Raw genomic sequence first — 19,361 nt, 5'->3', positions numbered from 1 at the left:
AAAATCGGTTGTAAGATCTTTTGGATCAAATCCCAACATCTCCCTTTACTCGTGGATTAGGAAGGAAAATGTTGAAATATCCCGAATTTCACCCCAAAAGCCTCCCAGGATTTCCTCCCAAAATCCCCCAATTTTCACCCCAAATCCCCAAATTTCAGCCCCCAAATCCCCCGGGATTTCACCCCAAAATCCATCCTGAGAGTCCCAAGGTTCTGGAACCAGTCCGGGGGTTCTAGACTATTCTACTGGACCCTGCCCGGTGCTGAGGTTCCAGATCACCCAGGACAGTCCAAAACACCGGGAGAACCTCAGCAGCCTTCAGGACCCTCGGGTTGGATCCAGAACCTTCTGGAAGTCGCTCAGGACCCTCGGGATGGATCCAGAACCTTCTGGAAGACGCTCAGGACCCTCGGGATGGATCCAGGACCTTCTGGAAGACCCTCAGGCCGATCTAGAACCTCAGCACCACCAGAACTGGAAGGATAGTCTAGAACCCCACAGAACGATCTAGAACCTCAGCACCAGGGAGGATAGTCTAGAACCCTTGGGGTGGCTCCAGACCCTTCTGGAAGTCACTCAGGAACCTTTCATGGGCCTTTGGACCCAAACCTGCATCAATCTCCCTCTTCTTTTCCCCCCTTTTCACCCTATTTTTACCCCAAATTTTGTCCTTTTTTTGCTCATTTTTGGGCACTTTTTACACAAATCTGAACACATTTTTTACCTTTTTTGGACCATTTTCCCCCAAATCTGCCCCAATTTCGTCTCTTTCCTCATTTTTAAGCCAAATTTGGCCTAGTTTTCCTCTTTTTTCCCGCTTTTCACCCGGATTTTGTTGATTTTCCCAACTTTTTCCCCTTTCCTTTATTTCACTGCAAGCTCTCTTCTTCCAGCTCCACATCCGCTTCTCTTTCCCCCTCTCTGCTAGGTGAAGCTGCTCCAGGTTGAGACAAAGGGTCTTTGTTCTTGGTTCCAGCTCTGAGGTTTCACCTCTAGGCCGAGAAATGCCACTCCAACCCCATCCCAACCCCAAAGTAATCTTTACTGTATTTGCAGCCCATCCCGTTGTGTACCATTCTATGCTTGCTTCCCACATCTATAGTCACTATTCCCTCAGAACAGTGTTTGCAGCAGTCCCCATCCCAGCCCCAGTGATTTCAGCTCTTGGCCCACAAGCTTTATTTGACTGCCAGCTCTTGTGCTGCGCTTCTGCCTCCTCATCTCCCCGGCAGCACCACATTGTGCTGCTTTCTGGTGCTCCTGGCAGCATCTGTTTTAGCTCTAGCTCTCTGTGGTTTGAGCTTAGCTCTTGAACCGACATTCCAGCCCCAACCTGACCATCCTTACTGCAGGAACAGCTCTGCAAGAAGGCCCTATCCCAGCCCTTCCACTGATTTCAGCTCCAGCCACGCAGTTCGCATCCCAGCTCCATATTCCTTATCCCAGCCCCACAACAGTTTTACCCTAAACCCTACCATGTTTCTGTCTGCTCCAGCTCTGCTTCCTCAGTTCCTGCTCCTCAGCTTCCCACTACTGGTGGCTGAAAGCTGCTCCTGCTTCTCACTGCAACCCAGGACTGTTGATAAGGCCACAAGTCAGTTATTATTATCACTTCAATGTCTCTAGATATTGTCCTACCCACCCTAATGGGAGCCCAACTTTGGGGACACTTGAGGCCTCAAGCCCAGCACTTGCCCAAAGGTCCCCTCACCTCCTCCAGGCAGTATCAGGGGCTGGGAATAGGAGAGGGATCAATAATAATAAGTAACTGATAAAAAGAGTAATATGTATTAAATAAATATTGAGTATTTATTTCTTGAAAGAAAAACAAGAACAAGAGAGACTGAAGCAGCAAAAGGGAATGCCAGGGGGATGGCACAGGACAAAAAAGGAACACAAAAGGCACACAGAGAGAAGGGGTGGAAAGGTGGATATAAAGTTGAAAGAAAAACAGGAAGAAACCCCAGGACTTATTAGATAGTGTGGCTAATGAAAGTGTCAAAAAACCACCAGCTCAAACAGAACTGGTTACTGTCACGGCTCAGCTTGGGACTCACTAATTAACATCCCTCTCTTGGCAGGGCCATAAATGCCCTGATAAAACATGAGGTGAAAGCTAAATGGTTGATGTGCTCCATCTTTCTTGGGCTTGTTAAACTATTTTTGTTATCGGGTTGGACCAAATATACACCAACACCAGAGTATGTTTAAATGCAGTCTAAACACCAGCAATTTTATGTATTTCCTTCCTAGAGAACTGCAGAAAAGTTATACTCAGTGACATAGCCATTCCAAATACTAGGAGTGTCTTTCATGAGAAAAAAGATCTAAGTTGAAAGAACTGCCTCAGTGTAGATAAAACAGTTCATTTAAACTCTGAACGGTTACGTGAGCAAGCAGGCCAACTTGAAATTTGCAGGAGATACGTTCCTTAAAAAAAAGTTAAGAGAAAAACTGAGGGAACAGCTGAAGCAAATTAATTTAAAGGTCAGATTATATTTTTTAAGAGTCTCTGCATTTTTATTGGATATAGCAGAACAACCAGCACCACCACCACTGTGAAAAAGCGCAGACAAAACGCCCATGAAATAATAAAAGAAACGGAAACTTAAGTGTAGCTAGAAAAAATTAACTTTTTAAAAGCTAATCTATTTGAGATAGGCTCCACCTGCAGACTTGTCCAAGGCAGAAAACATCTATTGCGTCAGACACAGATATACACAACATTGCTCTAAATTGGAAAAAAAAAAAGAGTGAATTTTACATTTCAAATGCTTTGCAAGCAACACTAAAAGTTAATGTGTCACAAGACATTTTTTCAGCTACCCTCCCCTTCCACAAAAATTTTTTGATCTATAAGCCCTAGTAAATACATTCCACGGTCCCTCCATTTAAGGGGGGCACCTGTAAATTACTACAGTGTGATAAACAGAAGCAAATCAAGAAAAATGAGACACTAAATCTGCTATATGTGGCTGTAGTACATAATCACAAATAGTTCAGCAACTATTTACGATGCTTACTGATTACCCTGACTGCAGTAGTTCTAATCCTAGCAACTGGCCTCTGCCACCACAATCAATGCAAGTTTGCAAGCAAACAGGTAACCTGGACCTTGACCATGTTTTATATTGGTCGTCACTGCTTGAGAATAACTGGAGTCCAAATAACACCTGCAACCCTTTATTGGCTCTTAAGAAGAGGCTAACAGACCTCTCTACATTGCCAGCGTCCTCTTTGCAAAGGCAACAATAATTCAAGCCTCACAAAGCACACAATTAGGTAAATTAAGCATTCAGATGACCTAAGTATACTCTAAATTAGTTTAACTCCCAAACCCACACAAACATACATTCTAAATTAACCTCTTTAAAGGGGATCTTCAAAGCTGAAGATTATAAATAAAAAAGTAACCAACTCCCTGCACACTCAATCAGGGCTGTCAAGTCCCAGGAGGTTTTTAGTCCTCCTTCACAATACATTTGATACAATTAGCACAGGGTGGGAATATACTGATACATCACTACATTACGAAAAGTTGTAGGTGCAGGTTTCTATCCATCTCCTCTTTCACAGACTTGCTGGCAGAGGTCCGTTACTTCCCATAGAATTTCTTATTCAGAAGAAAGATCAGAAGATTGACGTTCACTTTTGCTCTGTCAAACAACTTCATGACAGCAACACCTTCATACTGCAGCTGCAAGAGATCCTGCCAAAAAGCGTATCTTAATGAGTGAGGAGTCCTCAAGAGCTTACAGACAATATAAAAGACCCCGTAGTACAGTAGGATCTTAAGGAATATCAATGAAAAAGCACATGGCATAAGATGGAAAAGCAAGAGGCTCATTAAAGAGCCGCTCTTACTGTACAAAAAATAGTCATTTTAAGATCTTTATTATTTTAAGCAGCGGGTTAAAAAAAAATAAAATACAAAAGAGAGCAGAAATAGAAGACCATTCTAAGTAATCCAAATTTCAGATCTAGCCATGTCCAGCATTGTCATTTGCACAGTAGCCATAAAGTTGATGTAACTTTTAGAACATTTAGGTTTCCTATCTGACTAATTCTGTCATGTACCCATGAAACCTGATAACACGGTGTCCCTTTCTGAAATCTTTAGTTGCCACACATCTCAGGGAAGCGGCTTACAGCAGTTCAGTCTAGGGCCGCAAAACAAATGGCATCTCATTATCACAATGCATACAATGTCAATTTAATCTCTGAGGTGTTTACATAGGCAGTATTTCTAGTTATACTTTGCTTTGTCAGCAATGCACCTGCACTGATTTTATCTCACTGATTATATTCTTTCAGCAATCCCACTCCTGCAGGTAGCAAGGTGGGTAGGTGTGGGAATGTGGGTGGACGTGTGTGATGTTGCGTCCCTTGTTGCTGTCCTCTGACAACATCTGCTTTATATGCAAAGCACTGCTACAAAAGCACAGTGGTATAGCGGACCATGTGCCTTGGAAATGAGTGGCCGTGGGTAGCCCCATGAACCAACAAGTTCAGAACCAGCTCTGACGGATTAGGACCGAAACAAACTCGGGGAGTCCTCAAAGCAAACAAAAGGTGTGAGGCAGCTGTCCATCCAGGCAGCCAGTTAGGCGGCGCGGGCTAACTGCAATGCAAGGAGCTCCTGCACACAATCTGTTTTGAGAGGCCTGAGGCTTCCACAACTAACAAACCTAACAAAGACCAAGATGGACAGGGGGTGGGTGAAGAAGTGGAAGAAAGGGACAGAGACACCAGCTGCAACATTAGTGGCCCTGGAAAAAGAACAGGGAACCGTTTGGGAGAAGGTCAGTCAGCACACCTGTTCTGGTGGCCTAAGTAAAGCCTGACACCTAAGGAGGGCACCTAAGAACCGGAAAGAAACGGGTAAGTATAGGGTAGCAAAAAGAATACCAATAGATAATGACTGGCTGAAGCCATCACATGCAAGCCCAGGTGCCTGCTGTCACAGACTCCAAAGCTCTCTACACTTTCTCTGAGGAAATTTCTCTGAGGAAATTCTCTGAGCAGGAAAATGTTGAAAACCCAAGTATTTGTTTTGTGTATGTGTAAATGTAATTAAGTACACAGACTGACACCAGGCTTTCTTTGGGAAGAAACAAAAAGCAGTTTGGATCCCCTGTACGTGTTGCATCTATTTCACCTGCAACAAATGGGTTATTTTTGAGAGCATTTTTCAGACTGTCTAGCCAAAAAACATGTCATTGCCATTTTGATGAAGAGTCTGGCAAGGGCCAGACACTATTAAATAGGACACTTCTTACCTGATAATGTAACATAAAGGTTTCCATCTGTACACCCATGAATTTTGCTTTAACCTCAAAATCTCCTACTTCTTCTGTTGGACTGATTTCAAAAATCACGTTTTTAAACCTATGAAATTTGAGAAATTAAAAATCACAGGGAGGGAACGTATGAGATGAAATGTGAAGATAAATTTCTAAGAATTCTATTCTTAACCCTTTATTCTATTATCCCCATTTGAAATGAGCCCATAAAAGCCAACCAGACTCAATACAACGATGAACGGAAGCCTAACAGATTCTATGTCCAGTAAATCACATCGTCACACAAGTGCAGCAGGAAACAGGGTCATTTAATTTAGTTCATACAGTCTACTTTAGTTCTACACATTCGTGCCTCATTTAGTGCACCGAGTACAAAGTATGATTCAGAATTGAACAAATTCTAATAACAGCCAGCTTCTCAAGGCTAGCAAACTACAGCTGGAGAAACTCAGACTAGCATTAGGCTGATTTTTCAACAATGAAAGCTATTAACCATAGTAACAATTCACCCAAGGAGGTACCCTTCCACAACTGTGGGGGTAACAGAGAAGGATTTGGGGGAAAGATGATGTCATGTTTAAGTCATGTTTCCCTTCTCCAAGAATTGCTTTGCTTCAACCAGAAAAAAAGAACTGAAGAGTGATCACTATGCAAGGTTTCTTGGCCCTAGGGACGTCAGCCTAGGTCATCAAAACAACCTTTTCAGCTTCAACAGCTAAGTCTACCCACAACATTACAATTCCAAGAACAAAACCACAAGACAGTGTGACACAACCTCAAACAGGTCTCAAAATTTCTGGTCCTCAACTATCAGCACCTAGACTAGTTCTAAGAAAAAGACAATAATTCAGCATACCTATTTTCCTTTTCCTCCAAAAAGATTATTTAGCCCTAAAGAGTTTTAAAAAGATACTCACTGGTTACCTTGCAGGTCCTCAATCTCTAAAAGCACTCCCTTCTCATGAAGTCGAGCTGCTGTGTATTTCAGAGAAATCTTTTTACTGGTTCTGCCTTTCATCTCTCGAGGTTTCTTGGAGACTCTGGGGAAAAAAAACAAATGAAACAAATTAGAAGGTCACTCAAACAAGTAAAAACATTTTGAGCAGTAAAAATTCATCCTATATGAAAGAGGGGATAGAATCAGTGCAGCTAATGAACTATGACTAATGATAGATAATGAGGTACTTCTACTAGTCAGTTTACCTACAAAGCACTTGCAGCCCAGTTCAGATCTTTAATTTTCTACTATTTACCAATAACATTTAAGCAGGAAAATGTTATTATTGCTATTATTAATAATCATATAATTAAAAAAAATCATCATCATCATCATCACAAAAAACAACCAAACAAAAAAATCCCACCCAAAATATAATCGTATGGTATTTCATAAAACGCAATATCATCTCTCATTAGGCAAAATGGGGTCTAATGACAAATTACATGGAGAAAGCTGAGACTACTCAAAAACTTGCTTGTCTTTTTATTCCACAAATAAAAAGGGTTCGTATTCTCACATGTAACTGGAGAAGGTAACAATTTATTTTTTTGCCCAGAAAATCTGAGTTGTCTAGCACTGTAACAATTGATTTCATTTGGCACAAAAAACGGGGACAATTTGTGATCAAGTGTTTCCTTGTAGGTAACTATGTTGTTTTCATTCCCTACTCCTAAGAAGGATGACAGGACAGACTGACTGAGCAGCAACGGCATATGTGGACAACAAGCCTCATACCACTCCACTCTCAGCACTCTTCTCCCAAAGGGATCAAAAAGTGTTTCAAGTCTGTCTTTTTGACCCCATTCATGGCAAGGACCTCTCCCTGTATTTTTTTACTGCTGCTGAGATCCCTTCTCTAAAGCTGTCGCTGTGGGGAAGAGCTTGGATGAGGAGCTTTGAGTAGACAGCATTATGGTTCTTCTCAGCAACACATGCTTGTATGTATACAACATGTATGAGGTACTTCTAGGGCCATGGAACTCCTCGCTTCAGGTCATCAGCTTCAAGACCATCTAAGGAACCTAAAAGTGTGCAAGTCCATGGACCCTGATGAGATGTGTTTGTGGGTCCTCAGGGAACGGGTGGAGGAAGTGGCTAAGCCACTATCCATCCTATATGAGAAAATGTGGCAGTCCAGTGAAGCTCCTACAAACTGGAAAAGGAAAATAAGGAAGACACAGTCTGTCTCACCTCCGTGACTGGCAAGAATGACCTGGAAACTATGCGAAGATACATTGAAAACAAGGAGGTAATCAGTGACAGCCAATATACCTTCACTCAGGCGCCTGGCCAGTTTGGTGACCTGCTGCAATGGGGTTAACACACCGTTTCTGGATGAGGGAAAAGTATCTGACAATCATAATCTACCTGTATTTGTGAAAAGCATTCAACAACGTTCCACAAAACATTCCTATATCTAAATTGAAGAGACATGGATTTGATAGATGGACCACTCAATGGATAAGGACTCAACCTCACCCAAAGAATTGCAGTCAACAGCTTCCCTGTGAGGGTGGTGAGGCCCCGGGACAAGCTGCCCTGGGGAGCTGTGGCTGCCCTATCCCAGAACTGTTCCACCCCAGGTCGGATGGGGCTTGGAGCAACCCAGCCTATGGGAGGGTGTCCCTGCCCATGACAGAGCGGTGGGAACTAGATGACTTTTAAAGGTACCCTCAAACCCAAACCATTCTATGATTCTATGGTTCCAAGACACTTACTTGCCCTTGCTGGCCAAGTTATCCAAGCAGGTCTTTATGTAACTTTTGTAATAATCCACTTGTTCTCCATAAAAAGTAGCTTTGGAGTTCAAGGCACTGTATGTCTGCTGCAGCTTCACTAGCTCTGCCTTTCTTCTCTGACGGTATCTACGCTGATTTCTGATATCCTACACCAAAGAGAAAGACAGGCAGAGACTTAACAGTCATTTGAGCTCTGCAGGTGTTCGGTCCCAGAGCCATTGTGTACTTGAAACACACCATTTGATTTTGCTTAGTCTTGCTTCGTGCTACAGGCTTGAGCACTCAGTTGTACTTGCCCCAGTTCAAGTGTCACAGCTTTTTCTCTGTGATGACTCTATTTGTGGAACTAACCAATGCTACACAGCAGTACACTTGCACCTTTAGTGGCTTTCTCAAACTTTAGTTCTGTCCTAGCTGTGATGACTAGAGCGGGCACTGAAAGCAGCAATTTTGCCAGCACTGGGTAGGGAAAGTATCATATGAACCAAGCACTACAACCACAGCAGCACACAGACTTCATTCTTTTTCTTTGTTAGTCAGCCTTTAAGCATCACTTGCCTTAATATCTCAACAAGAAAACACTACAGTCATTGACTGCTACTTTAATTTGTGACACATGATCCCTAAAGGCGATTATTTAGTTGGTTTAATTACGTCCCATTTCCCGAATAGTTTTTCAGTAAAAGACATGATATAAAATACATTGTCACTGCAGCAATGTACAACAGTACTGGATCTTTTTTGTGAGCTTTCCACAGGAACTCCCCCTATCGTTTAGGTATTCTTTAACAGGCACATTTAAATAAAAGTAACAGTTAGGATGTCTTAGAGTTATGACCAAAACTTCCTTGTGTGAATCAGTTTCTAGAGGCACTACTTAAATTAGTGAAATGGAGCAGAAAAACACATCACACATCAGGACTTCCCTTCCAAGATATTAAATTTTTTCTTAAAGTACCCAAGAACCTGGCAATGCAGTCAATTTGAGAGACCAGAAACATTGTATAAAAATAAAGGACTACCCAAGGATGCCAAGAGGTGGAAATGCTGCAAGAAAAGGTATGATTTTTATCTATAAATTAGCTACTAAAAACCTTACTCTCCTTCTCAAAATTCATGCCAGTTTCACAAAGCCACAAACTGGGAAAACCCCACTGTGATTACTAGGAAACCATCTAATTGTATACCTTTGCAATGTCATTGATTAGTTCCTGGTATTTATTTTTGGCATTCACCGGCCCAAGTTCTGTCAACTTCTTCAGGCCTGCCTTGATTTTTTCTTTTTTATCTTGGAGATTCAAGTTGCCATCTTCCTTTACAGAGACAGATTTCTTCATCTTATCAGGAGTTTTAGCATCACGAATGGCCCGTTTCTGCATAGCTCTGTGATGCTCTGCTTCCTAGAAGAAAAAAAAACCAAAAACTACAAGTTCATAAACAGATCAATTTTAAGGAGACAAAAAGAAGCAGAAACAGATTGTCTGATCTCTGGCATAACACAAGATAAAGAGTTTTGATTGGCGATTCCCCTACTGACTCGAATGAACGCGTTTTGATGAACACATTCTACACACGGGAACCAACAGAAGCCTACCTACCATCTGAAATGGTCTTCTACATAAATAGTTTCTAGCAACTACTGCAGGAATAACATTCACACATACAATTTACTTCCACTGTACACCCTCTAAAACCAGCAGATATAAACAGCATCATACTTGCTCCGAGGTAGCTGAAGTTTCCAGAATTTCAGTCAGCGTCTCCCCTGGCTGGAAGCGGATTACATCAACAATTAAACGTTTTGTGCTGCAAAGAAATCGAGGAGAATTGGAGGGAAAATTTTAAAGAGAAAGACCTTTAATACCCTTCTCTTCAGAAACAATACCAATGTTATTGATTTATTTAAAGTCAGATTATTACTGGATGAGCACTCAGTCATAGGCTAAACCAGAACAGAACCCTGAGAAGCACTTTACCTTTTGGACAGTTACTGGAAACCAGTTCCCCGAAAGGTTCCTCTCTGTAATATGCACAATTTGCTCTCCAGAACTCCCTCAAACAGCAAGGATGCTATCCCATATATTACAAGGTAGCCCCAGTACTGCCACGTGGACCACAGAAGTTGCATTCAAGGTGAAAGATCAAGCAGTTAGAAGTCACAGCCCACTTGTGCAACCAGAAAAGCTCTATAACATTATCCATCAATAAGCATGCTTCAGTAATCTATACATATAACAGGTATCAAAAGCTCCAAAGGACTATTTTCTTATGTGCATGGGAGACAAGGTAGATCTCAACTCCAGTCCAGCGATAGACAGGGTTGCTCCTTGATTCGAGCTGGGATTTAACCACAGTTGGTATCCACTCTGAAGCACTTCTATCCTTAAGCCACACAATGAAACCAAATAGCATCTCTGCAGTCAGGCTGGAATTGTTTTTGGAATCACACAAACTGCATCACATATTCACCTTCCTCATCATCCACAACTTAAAAGATTATCAGTGCAGCTGGTAAATCTTTACTTTTGAAATCAATGTCACTTTTGTCTGGTGGGTAGGAAAACACTGATGTATCTTTTAAGAAGCCTGGTTAAAGTTATTTTTTTGAGACATAATTTTCTTGTGGGAGATTTCTTGTCTGCCTAGGTCAAGTACATGCTGACCAAAGATTTTTCAATTAAACTATCTAGAATCTGAGAAGGAATGCATCAGGAGGAGGTAAAAATGCATTTGAATGTCAGGTCACTGCTCTATATATCTCGTCAATAGGGATTTGCTTAAAATTAGCAAAGAGTCACTATCAGTAAAAAGTTTTCCAGAATAAAGATTCTGGCAACAATAAAATCCCTGACACTCCATTACTCTCTTTCCTCTTTTCTTCTCAAAAAGGTTATTAGCCTTCATCAATTAAAAGCCACACTACAGCATGGAAAAGGACATGGCTACAATCTCAGTGTATTTGGAGTAACAGTCCTTCCACATTTCTTTAAATGACGTCTCAATTCTCTTATTTTCACACGCAGACTAACTGTTAAAGTTCTACTTGCTCCTTCTTTTGAGTAACATACCAGGTAGTTACACCCTACTTACTTCAACAGAATTGTCCTTGCATCCATCTCTGCATTCTCATCATTGCGGACGTCAAATTTATTAGTGAGCGTGAGAGAAACCTCAGTCTTTGCTAGCATTTCCCTGTTGGGGTCATTAACATTGCCAGAACCTTCCCCTGCCAAGTGGAGAGAGTTTATTGATTAAATCACATTCTTTACCTTCTTAACTGTTAGGACTTTGTAATTTTTCCCTACATAACAGATCACAGAAAAACTAGACTGTTTTCTATACTGTCAAAAGGACACTTCAAAACCCAAACCAACTCTTAAAGACAACATCCTGAATATATTACAGACTTTTTCAAAACAAATCTAAGAAAATGCACTGTCCAGAAAAGCACCACAAAATTGTCACTTCGTATGCCTTAGAGATTTACATGTATTCCACACTGTATCTCAGTATCTCACTGAGAAGAGTGGTTGAACTGCCAAAACAAAAATGTGATGATGTCCATATGTCCGTGTCCTCATCAAAATGAATGTTTCAATCTAAGAGCAAAGCCCTTGTAAACAACCAAGCTTGTAATCATCTCCTGAACAAAGTAAGCCATCCCATCAAAAAGAGATTTTCTTGCTCTAATTGCATATGAACTTTCACCAGAACAATTGTTGGTACCCTTCCCCCCATTTTTCAACGGGCTGCAGAAAGATTTAACTCTGACATATTAGTCCCGGTGACACAATGCACACAGGAGAAATGAAATGGGGAAGGAGGGCAAGTTCTAGCTAAATCCATGGCCTATGCTTGTTCAGATAATGTTTCTTACATTCTGTTCTTTGCCAGCACTTGGAAGAAAATGTGCTTACAATCCCTCCTTTAGAAGATTCCAACCTTTCTCATCAAGCAACTTCAAGGGAAGTGCTTGGGTTGCTGTCAGAGCATCCTCTCCAACAACTGCGCCTGGTTCGCGTCCCTCCCCGCCCCAGACTAGAAACTTCAAATAATTGCAACGTAGAAACCAACAAAGGAGAAAAACTTGTGCATCTTTCCAGTATGTGTTATATCCTGAAGCAGTGAACCGTGGCTCGGGTTTCCAGAAGACTTTCACAGACTAGTAGCATTAGTTCCTTCTTCACCCAATCAGAAGAGCATAAAATTCTATTTTTCTTATGGAAAAAATTCTAAAGGAGGGGAAAAATGTTACTTGTCCACATGCCAAAGACTTTTGAAGGAGCACGTGCTCTTTAATGCGCTTATTACTGCACTCTGAAAGGAACACCTACAGATCTCCAGAAAGGAGGACAGATCTTTGCAAACAAGCTGGAACAGGGACACAAGCAAAGAGAAATGGCTCCAGCGTAATGGAACAAAGAAAATACATCAATATCCATCTGTCTTCTAGAAACTTCTAGAGTGGGATGAGGTGGGGTGGGTGGGGAGAAGAGAAAGAACCCCTGTATCTTTCAGGGCAGTAAGTTATGCAGAGGAAATATACTGCAACAAATCTGCTGCTGCTTTTTAGAGAACGTCCTCCCAAACAGGCTGTCATGACTTCTTACTGTTTCTTTACTGCACTTTAGGTCGTTTAAGGTAATACCACATTTTACTTTAGCAGAACAAACTAGATCACCTATTAAGGATTCAATTGTAGGAACCTCTCCAAGATCATCCAGTAGCTCGTGAATTGGATCATTGTGCTCAGGAGCAATTGCATCTTGATGGTCTAAGAGTAACTAGATGAACAGAGAAAACAATTGCATTTTAACACTACATCCTTTTCCAAACAGTAAAATTTATTTAGACTAGTATATTTTAGAAAAAAATAACTGAATTCCAAAGTAGCAATGTCAACATTCAGAGCTATGCCAATATCACATACTCAAATGCTTTCCACAGAAACTTACTAAAGCCATTACTAAATTACTTGATTCTATAAATCAACAAGCTCTCACAAACTACAGTCGTGACAGCTTTCAGCCTTGTATTTGGGACGTTTGTGTTTTAGACAGAAGCAGTGTTTTCTTTGCAAGCACTGCTTATAAGGAGCAACTGTGACTAATGTATACTTACAGTGTGTGTATTGATGATTTCACCAATAGAAATATAAATGACTGGTTTAGTGAGAGTCACCACGTCTGAATATTCATCAATATTGAATTTATCCTGCAATTCAGGAACCTCACAGGCAGCCTGAAAAAAACGTCTTCAGAGCAAAGAAGGAGAGAACAGTCAGTATGACTCACTGAGAGTCACATGATATATCAAGAGTATTACCTCCCCATGACAATCTCAAGCATAGACTCTCCTCTTTCAACTGTGGTACACTGTGGCATACTACAGTTTGTCAGCTTTAGTTTAACACATCAGAAGCAGCCTAGTAAAACAGTGGCCACGTTGACATTTGCTCATTTTCAGAATTGACAGAACTAGCTTTGGTGACCTCATTCTCCTGCCCCACTGCATTATCGGCCTTTGCCCCCAACTATCTCTGGTTCCCTATTTCCCAAAATACAGGAGATATAAGATGACAATTCTTGAAGGAAAGCTTTAACGAATGAATAGCTACATGCCAAACTGCTTTACTCCTGATCACCACTAGATTTTCACGTGGAACCAGGGTTCACATAGGACTAAATAATGTATGTCCATTCTGGTTGTTCACATCAAACTACCATGGTATGTATGTGCAAAAGCAACCTTTATTCTGGACACTTGAAACTCCTGACTTCGCAATCTCATTAACACACAATGTACTGTTCATAAATTCTAGGTACACATTTTATCTGCCACTGTCACTGATGCTTGTGGCAGTCTGGAGTGAAATCTCTCCTTTTTAACAGACCGCGTATTTGACAGGGACAGAATTTTCCATATTCTAAATTCACTATTTTCCCTTTTTACTTGCAATGTTACCCTCTGCCAAACTCCCCAGCTTAATTAGCTAAGTCTTCTACCTGAATTTCTGGTATGATTGCAATAGGTACTCATTAATGATGCTTAGATGAGCATTGTCTCCCATGAACATCTTATTGGATGCAGCATGCTGTAACATCTTTGCAATGGAACCGAGGTTTCTGCGTTGATCTGTCGTCAGCTGACCTCCAGCTGAAAGGTCGATGATGTCAAATGCGTCTGGTGCAACAATGGCTGGATTCATGTAGCGATAATAGAGTATGTTGCCAACAATCTGGGAAAGAGAGAAGAAATGCATCAATAAACAACAGTACAGGACCCAGCTGAATTTTATTGCAACTACTGTGTGTTTTGATAAATTATTTTCTTGCAAGTCTCTTTCCAAGACAAAGGTTCTGCTGTATAGAAGCACATACCATCCCAAAAAATCTACGGTGGAAAAAAAAAAAAAAAGAAAAAAGAAAAAATCCTAAGGATGCAATAGGGCAGTCAATAAAGAGGAAAGCCTGAGCACTTCCAGTCACGGGACAATACAACAGGAGATATTCCTATCCATAAAGATTCAGAACTCCAACTTACAAAAATTTAATGACAAAAATGACAAGAGATACAAGTTACCGATGAGCTACTGATGTGAACATGAGACAGAGGCTGTCAGGAGAATTAAGTGCAACTGAGTAAGTCTGAGCAAGGGCAGAATGACCACGGTATAGAGGAATCTAGTAATGAAGTTTCAGTATGGAACAAGAGCTGATTTTTAAATAAGCATGCAGCATTGGTTACCATCTCTGACAAAGCAAAAAAAAGGAAGAATGGCACACCAAAAAGTTAAACTGAGGAAATTTGTCCAAAGACCTTTTTTCTTTCAGAATAAAAGCTTTCTTCTGTAAACTAGCAACATATTCAGGCACAGACCCCTAGTTTGTGAGAAACCATTTAAGTTCCAGAAGTAAGAAAATCAGAAGTACAGCAAACTAATGGCATTTGATGCTTCAAAAATCCAATTTACCTAGTCAAATGTGAGCAGCAGTACATTTCAAAGAACTACAAATAGAGAATATCACATTATATCCATATGCTCATGATATTCTTCTACCCTGTATTGGATATCTTGCCAAAAGTAACTCTAGCAATGAAAAGGTATTAACCCAACATGCTGATTTAAAGCAAAAGCTCTCTCACCACATACTCATTTGCAGAAGGCCAGGTCAGTGAATCTTGGCTTCACCTGCTTGCCATGTGACTTAAATGCATGGAAGAGACCGGGGTCTGAACAAACAGTTGAAAACACAGAGGAAAAAAACTAGCCATTGCTAAGCAGACCCAGAAATTAGTAACTGGTTTCAGCGAGGTCAAGTTTTGACAAGTGTTTTATGCAAGCCTCTGCTGTACTCTCACAGATTATGCCACTGGATGTTAACAGTCTGCTGACCATTAACAGTCAAACTGTTTACTGCCAGTAAAAGGAAAAAAAAAAAAAAAAAAAAAAACATGGAAGAAATTGAAAGACATTTGAACTTGCAGGGCAAAAAGGACAGTATATTATATGGGTTTATTCGGTTGCTAAAAAATAATCTACAAGTAGCTATTGCACACAACTGCAGTTTTGACATTCATGTGGACAGTTACATTGCTTCCTTGAGGATTAACAAAACCTGCAGTTTTCCACCTAAATTTACAGATGGAAGAAATTAATTCACCTGCATAGAAAGAACCGATGTCTCAGAATGGGAAAGCACAGAACTAGAAGAGAGAAGAAAACAGCATTCAGATTGGTAATTATTTTGTAATGAAGCAGAGGCAGAGAAGCTTAAAGAGACATTGTCAAGTATTCTAATAACCAAACTATATTGCATTAAAAAGTAAAGCATTCATGGGCATAAATTCACAATTTACCAAAAGCCACAAAACCCCCAATGCTGTAGTAATCTAAGAGCAACTAATATTAGGATCCTATTAGTTCTCCAGACCAACTGAAATGCAAAATACAAAACTGACTAGGCATCATGCAAAGTGCCTCTATATACTGCTGTCAAAATATCGTAGTGTGCTACAGATGAGGCATTAGGAATATCAGAATTTTGCATACAGACTTTCTAACTTGTCTCTTTAAGGAAGGCGCAGTGGGCTGTGATCACACTAGTTAACTCAAGGTTTACCATCTAGGAGCAACAGTAACTCCAGGTTAGGAAACCTAAAAAGCCAAATGACCAGGATACTAAAAGAAAAACAGAAGTATCAGGATACCTCCTTCTAAACAATAGTTAGAAAACATCTCAAGTGATGTGTGTGAACCTAACATTAATAACCTGATGTGAAATATTTTCTATCCAGAGAGGAAAATTAATAGGCTTACATGCGCTCCTCTCCACACATAGACCTAACAAGAGAGAAGAATGAGATGTGCTTTCCATGGCCAATTTGGCCGACAATTATTCACAAAGGTGTATAGATCCTCACCTTCAGAAGCTCATCCTCGCCAGCATCAGGAAACTTCTCATGCAGGGAGTCTTTTAGGACCTTGGCAATGAAACGCATTCCATAACTGAGAGAAAGAAAAAGTCAAATAAGACTGCTGCAAGATGATAAGATGAAGATAATAAGATGCTGCATGAAGACACCAGCAACTTCTCAGGGATAACATTGGTGCATCAGACTCACGGGATTTTGTCCACCGAACTAGTAATGGCAGACAGGAACTTGTCTGTCACCGTCCTCATATTTCTGATTGAGGCATCCAGGCGCGTCCTCACCTCTTCATGACTTAGGGCCTGCTCAGGCGTAACATCATATGGCAGTTTGCTATTTGAACAAGTCAGACATATAGAGGAGAATATTACTCAGGATGGTATACTTCAAGAATGTATAGTGTGACACAGAAACATGCTTATATTCACTTCACTGCCAAAAGCTATGAACTGCCTTTAATTAACCTGTTTGGCATCATCAGAGCTGAAATTCTTTTGCTTTTACTTCCTTTACTTTCCCTTGCAATGGCCACTGAGAGAAAGACCCAGCTAACTCAAAATGGAATCTTTTTTACAGCATGCACACTAGGCAAAAAAAGCATCATCCGCAGCACATAGTGGTACTTCAGACTGCAAATTGGTGAAAATGAAAAGTATGCATTTGGGTATTAAGATGATGAAAACTCGGACACAAGCAGAAGCTAGAGCAGCATCCATAAAATCAATATAACATGCTGCTGAAGGAATAGTTATCTTCCTTTCAATCAGCTGAAACTATTGCACAGTATTCCGGAGAACACAGACAGGTGAAGCTGATAATTCATAAAGGTGTAGCCTAAATCTCATGTACAGAGAAGAATCTGAACACACATCTTCACTTGCGTTTTTAACATGTCCAGAATTTTGCATGAAGTACGCACAGGTATATGACTGCAGATTGCTTTAGATATGAAGGAACTCCTTCATCTGTATGGCTTTTGCTTCTTTTTTGAAGTATGTTAAAATACCCCATTAACACAACAGAATCCTCAAGTTCTTGCAAATCACAACCACCAAAGAAGAAGAAACCAGAATGACACAAGATCACATAGCTCAATACAATTGTCATCAGTGGCTAATATTAATTAGAAAGATGTTAGCACCAAGAGAACTCCATGTGAAGCTTTCTGCCAGCAAGAAAAGAGCAGCTTTGTGTGCTTGCGAATACTACCTGTTTGCGTGGGCCACGCATGACATGAACATGGACTGACATGGAAGCAACTCCCAAATACATTTTCTTACAATACATTCTTTTAAGTTAGAGTGCATCTCATCGCTAAGTATCAGGTTAACACAAGAAAACCAAAGAGCATTTCTTCTTCCATCAGATAATGACATTCCTGTCCAATACTCTCAGCACCATAATCAGAATATGAACTTTAGAACTTCGAGATGAAAGCTGTCTTAACGAGGCAATCAGATGGACAAATGCATTGATGATGATTAACTGAGCAATGCAAAGCAGCTAAGCAATGTTTCGAAAAATACACTATTAACGGGTCTCATACCTGGCCTCTCCCGTTTGAGATTCCATCTGGTTAACCCAAGACTTGTAAATATCCACAGGATCAGTTTTGATATTAAGTGACTTGTCATCGATGATTTCCTTCACAACTGGTGCAAGGATCTGCCTCAGGGCATTCTGACCACGGGCACCACGATTGAAACTTACCACCATTTTAATAACAGTAGGATTCCCAGTCACTATTTCATGTATCTGGTCTACTTTTGATCTGAAGAAGAAAGAATCTATATGAAATCTGAGGTATGCATAACTCTATCGCCTGCCTACACTTCCCTAGACTACTGATCCAAGCATGACTTTGGGGGTGGGGGGTACGACACACATGTATTTTAAAAGCTGTTATTTGTTACAAGTCATATAACATCTTCATGCTTGAAAAGCATTCCCAAAAATGCTTAAGGGCAGTTCCTCAAAAATTTCATTGCATATTCTTCCTCAAAGCAAGTTGTGCCACTCTGCATTGTAAAGTGCAAACACCGAGCTCCTAAAGCCCAACCAATCCAACAAAACATGTCTGAGGACAGCCAGAATTTCTAACACATGCAGGAAACAGAAATGCCAAACAATAGAGATTTCAGACTCCTCAATAGCTTTTGGAAATCCAGAGAGCTTAGATTTAGCCCTCTTCCTGGCTCATAATGCCTAAGTTTGCAGTTTGTTGGACATATTTATAATCAGACACCAGAGAATTGAGATTAGACTGAATTTTAGCATGACTTTGCATCAGATCAAAAGTAGCTGCCATGTTGAGCAGTGAAATCCTGACTGAAGTGAAAAGACCTCATCTTCAATAGACATACTTGGTTCTTCTTTTATAGACTACATTAACAGATATGAAAGGGGAAGAGGACAATAAAGAGACAGTTTAGCATTATCTGCAAGTAAGAATTAGACTTTACATGAAAACGGCCTCAATCTCAAGAACTGCCAAAACTGATTCAACAGCGAGAATGTGCCGTATGCTACCACATACTTGATCTCTTCCTGCAGAGCTGTTTGGAAAAGTCGCAACAACAGGTATTCCTCTCTTTGATTGGATGCATAGTTATACAGCGTGAAGATGACGGAATCCATGAATTTTGTGGATTTGTTTTGAGGCATCTGAAAAATCAGCTTGGCCAAGTAGGTTGGGTTAGTCTACAACAACAAGAAAAATTACTTAGTGTACATGTCCCCGCTGGTGTCGCTAAAAACTAAGGTGGCTCAAGAGTTGCTGGCTGGACTTGATCTTAAAGGTCTTTTCCAACCTTACTGCTTGTATGACAACTACAGTGCATAAGCAAAGACTGCGTTAAGACATATAACCTTCTACGACAAAAGGTT

At 40.6% G+C, this 19,361-nt stretch overlaps 1 protein-coding gene across 1 annotated transcript in view; it reads right to left on the bottom strand.

Annotated features, from left to right (window-relative positions):
* Positions 1-1,786: 1,786 nt before the first annotated feature.
* Positions 1,787-19,361, bottom strand: part of IQGAP1 (IQ motif containing GTPase activating protein 1) — a 54,865-nt gene continuing 37,290 nt past the window's right edge. Inside the window, exons 25-38 of the mRNA XM_015638692.3 lie at positions 19,012-19,175; positions 18,022-18,246; positions 16,668-16,808; positions 16,467-16,551; positions 14,048-14,280; positions 13,164-13,296; positions 12,724-12,826; positions 11,133-11,268; positions 9,761-9,848; positions 9,230-9,442; positions 8,022-8,188; positions 6,221-6,343; positions 5,280-5,388; positions 1,787-3,709 (exon numbers count right to left, since the gene is read on the bottom strand). Coding sequence (XP_015494178.1) covers positions 3,596-3,709; positions 5,280-5,388; positions 6,221-6,343; positions 8,022-8,188; positions 9,230-9,442; positions 9,761-9,848; positions 11,133-11,268; positions 12,724-12,826; positions 13,164-13,296; positions 14,048-14,280; positions 16,467-16,551; positions 16,668-16,808; positions 18,022-18,246; positions 19,012-19,175 — 2,034 coding nt within the window. The 3' untranslated portion in view covers positions 1,787-3,595. The remainder of the gene's footprint in view (positions 3,710-5,279; positions 5,389-6,220; positions 6,344-8,021; positions 8,189-9,229; positions 9,443-9,760; positions 9,849-11,132; positions 11,269-12,723; positions 12,827-13,163; positions 13,297-14,047; positions 14,281-16,466; positions 16,552-16,667; positions 16,809-18,021; positions 18,247-19,011; positions 19,176-19,361) is intronic.

This window comes from Parus major, chromosome 10 (genome assembly GCF_001522545.3).
Source record: "Parus major isolate Abel chromosome 10, Parus_major1.1, whole genome shotgun sequence".
Classification (NCBI taxonomy): Eukaryota; Metazoa; Chordata; class Aves; order Passeriformes; family Paridae; genus Parus; species Parus major.
This window is presented reverse-complemented; position numbering and strand designations above follow the sequence as displayed.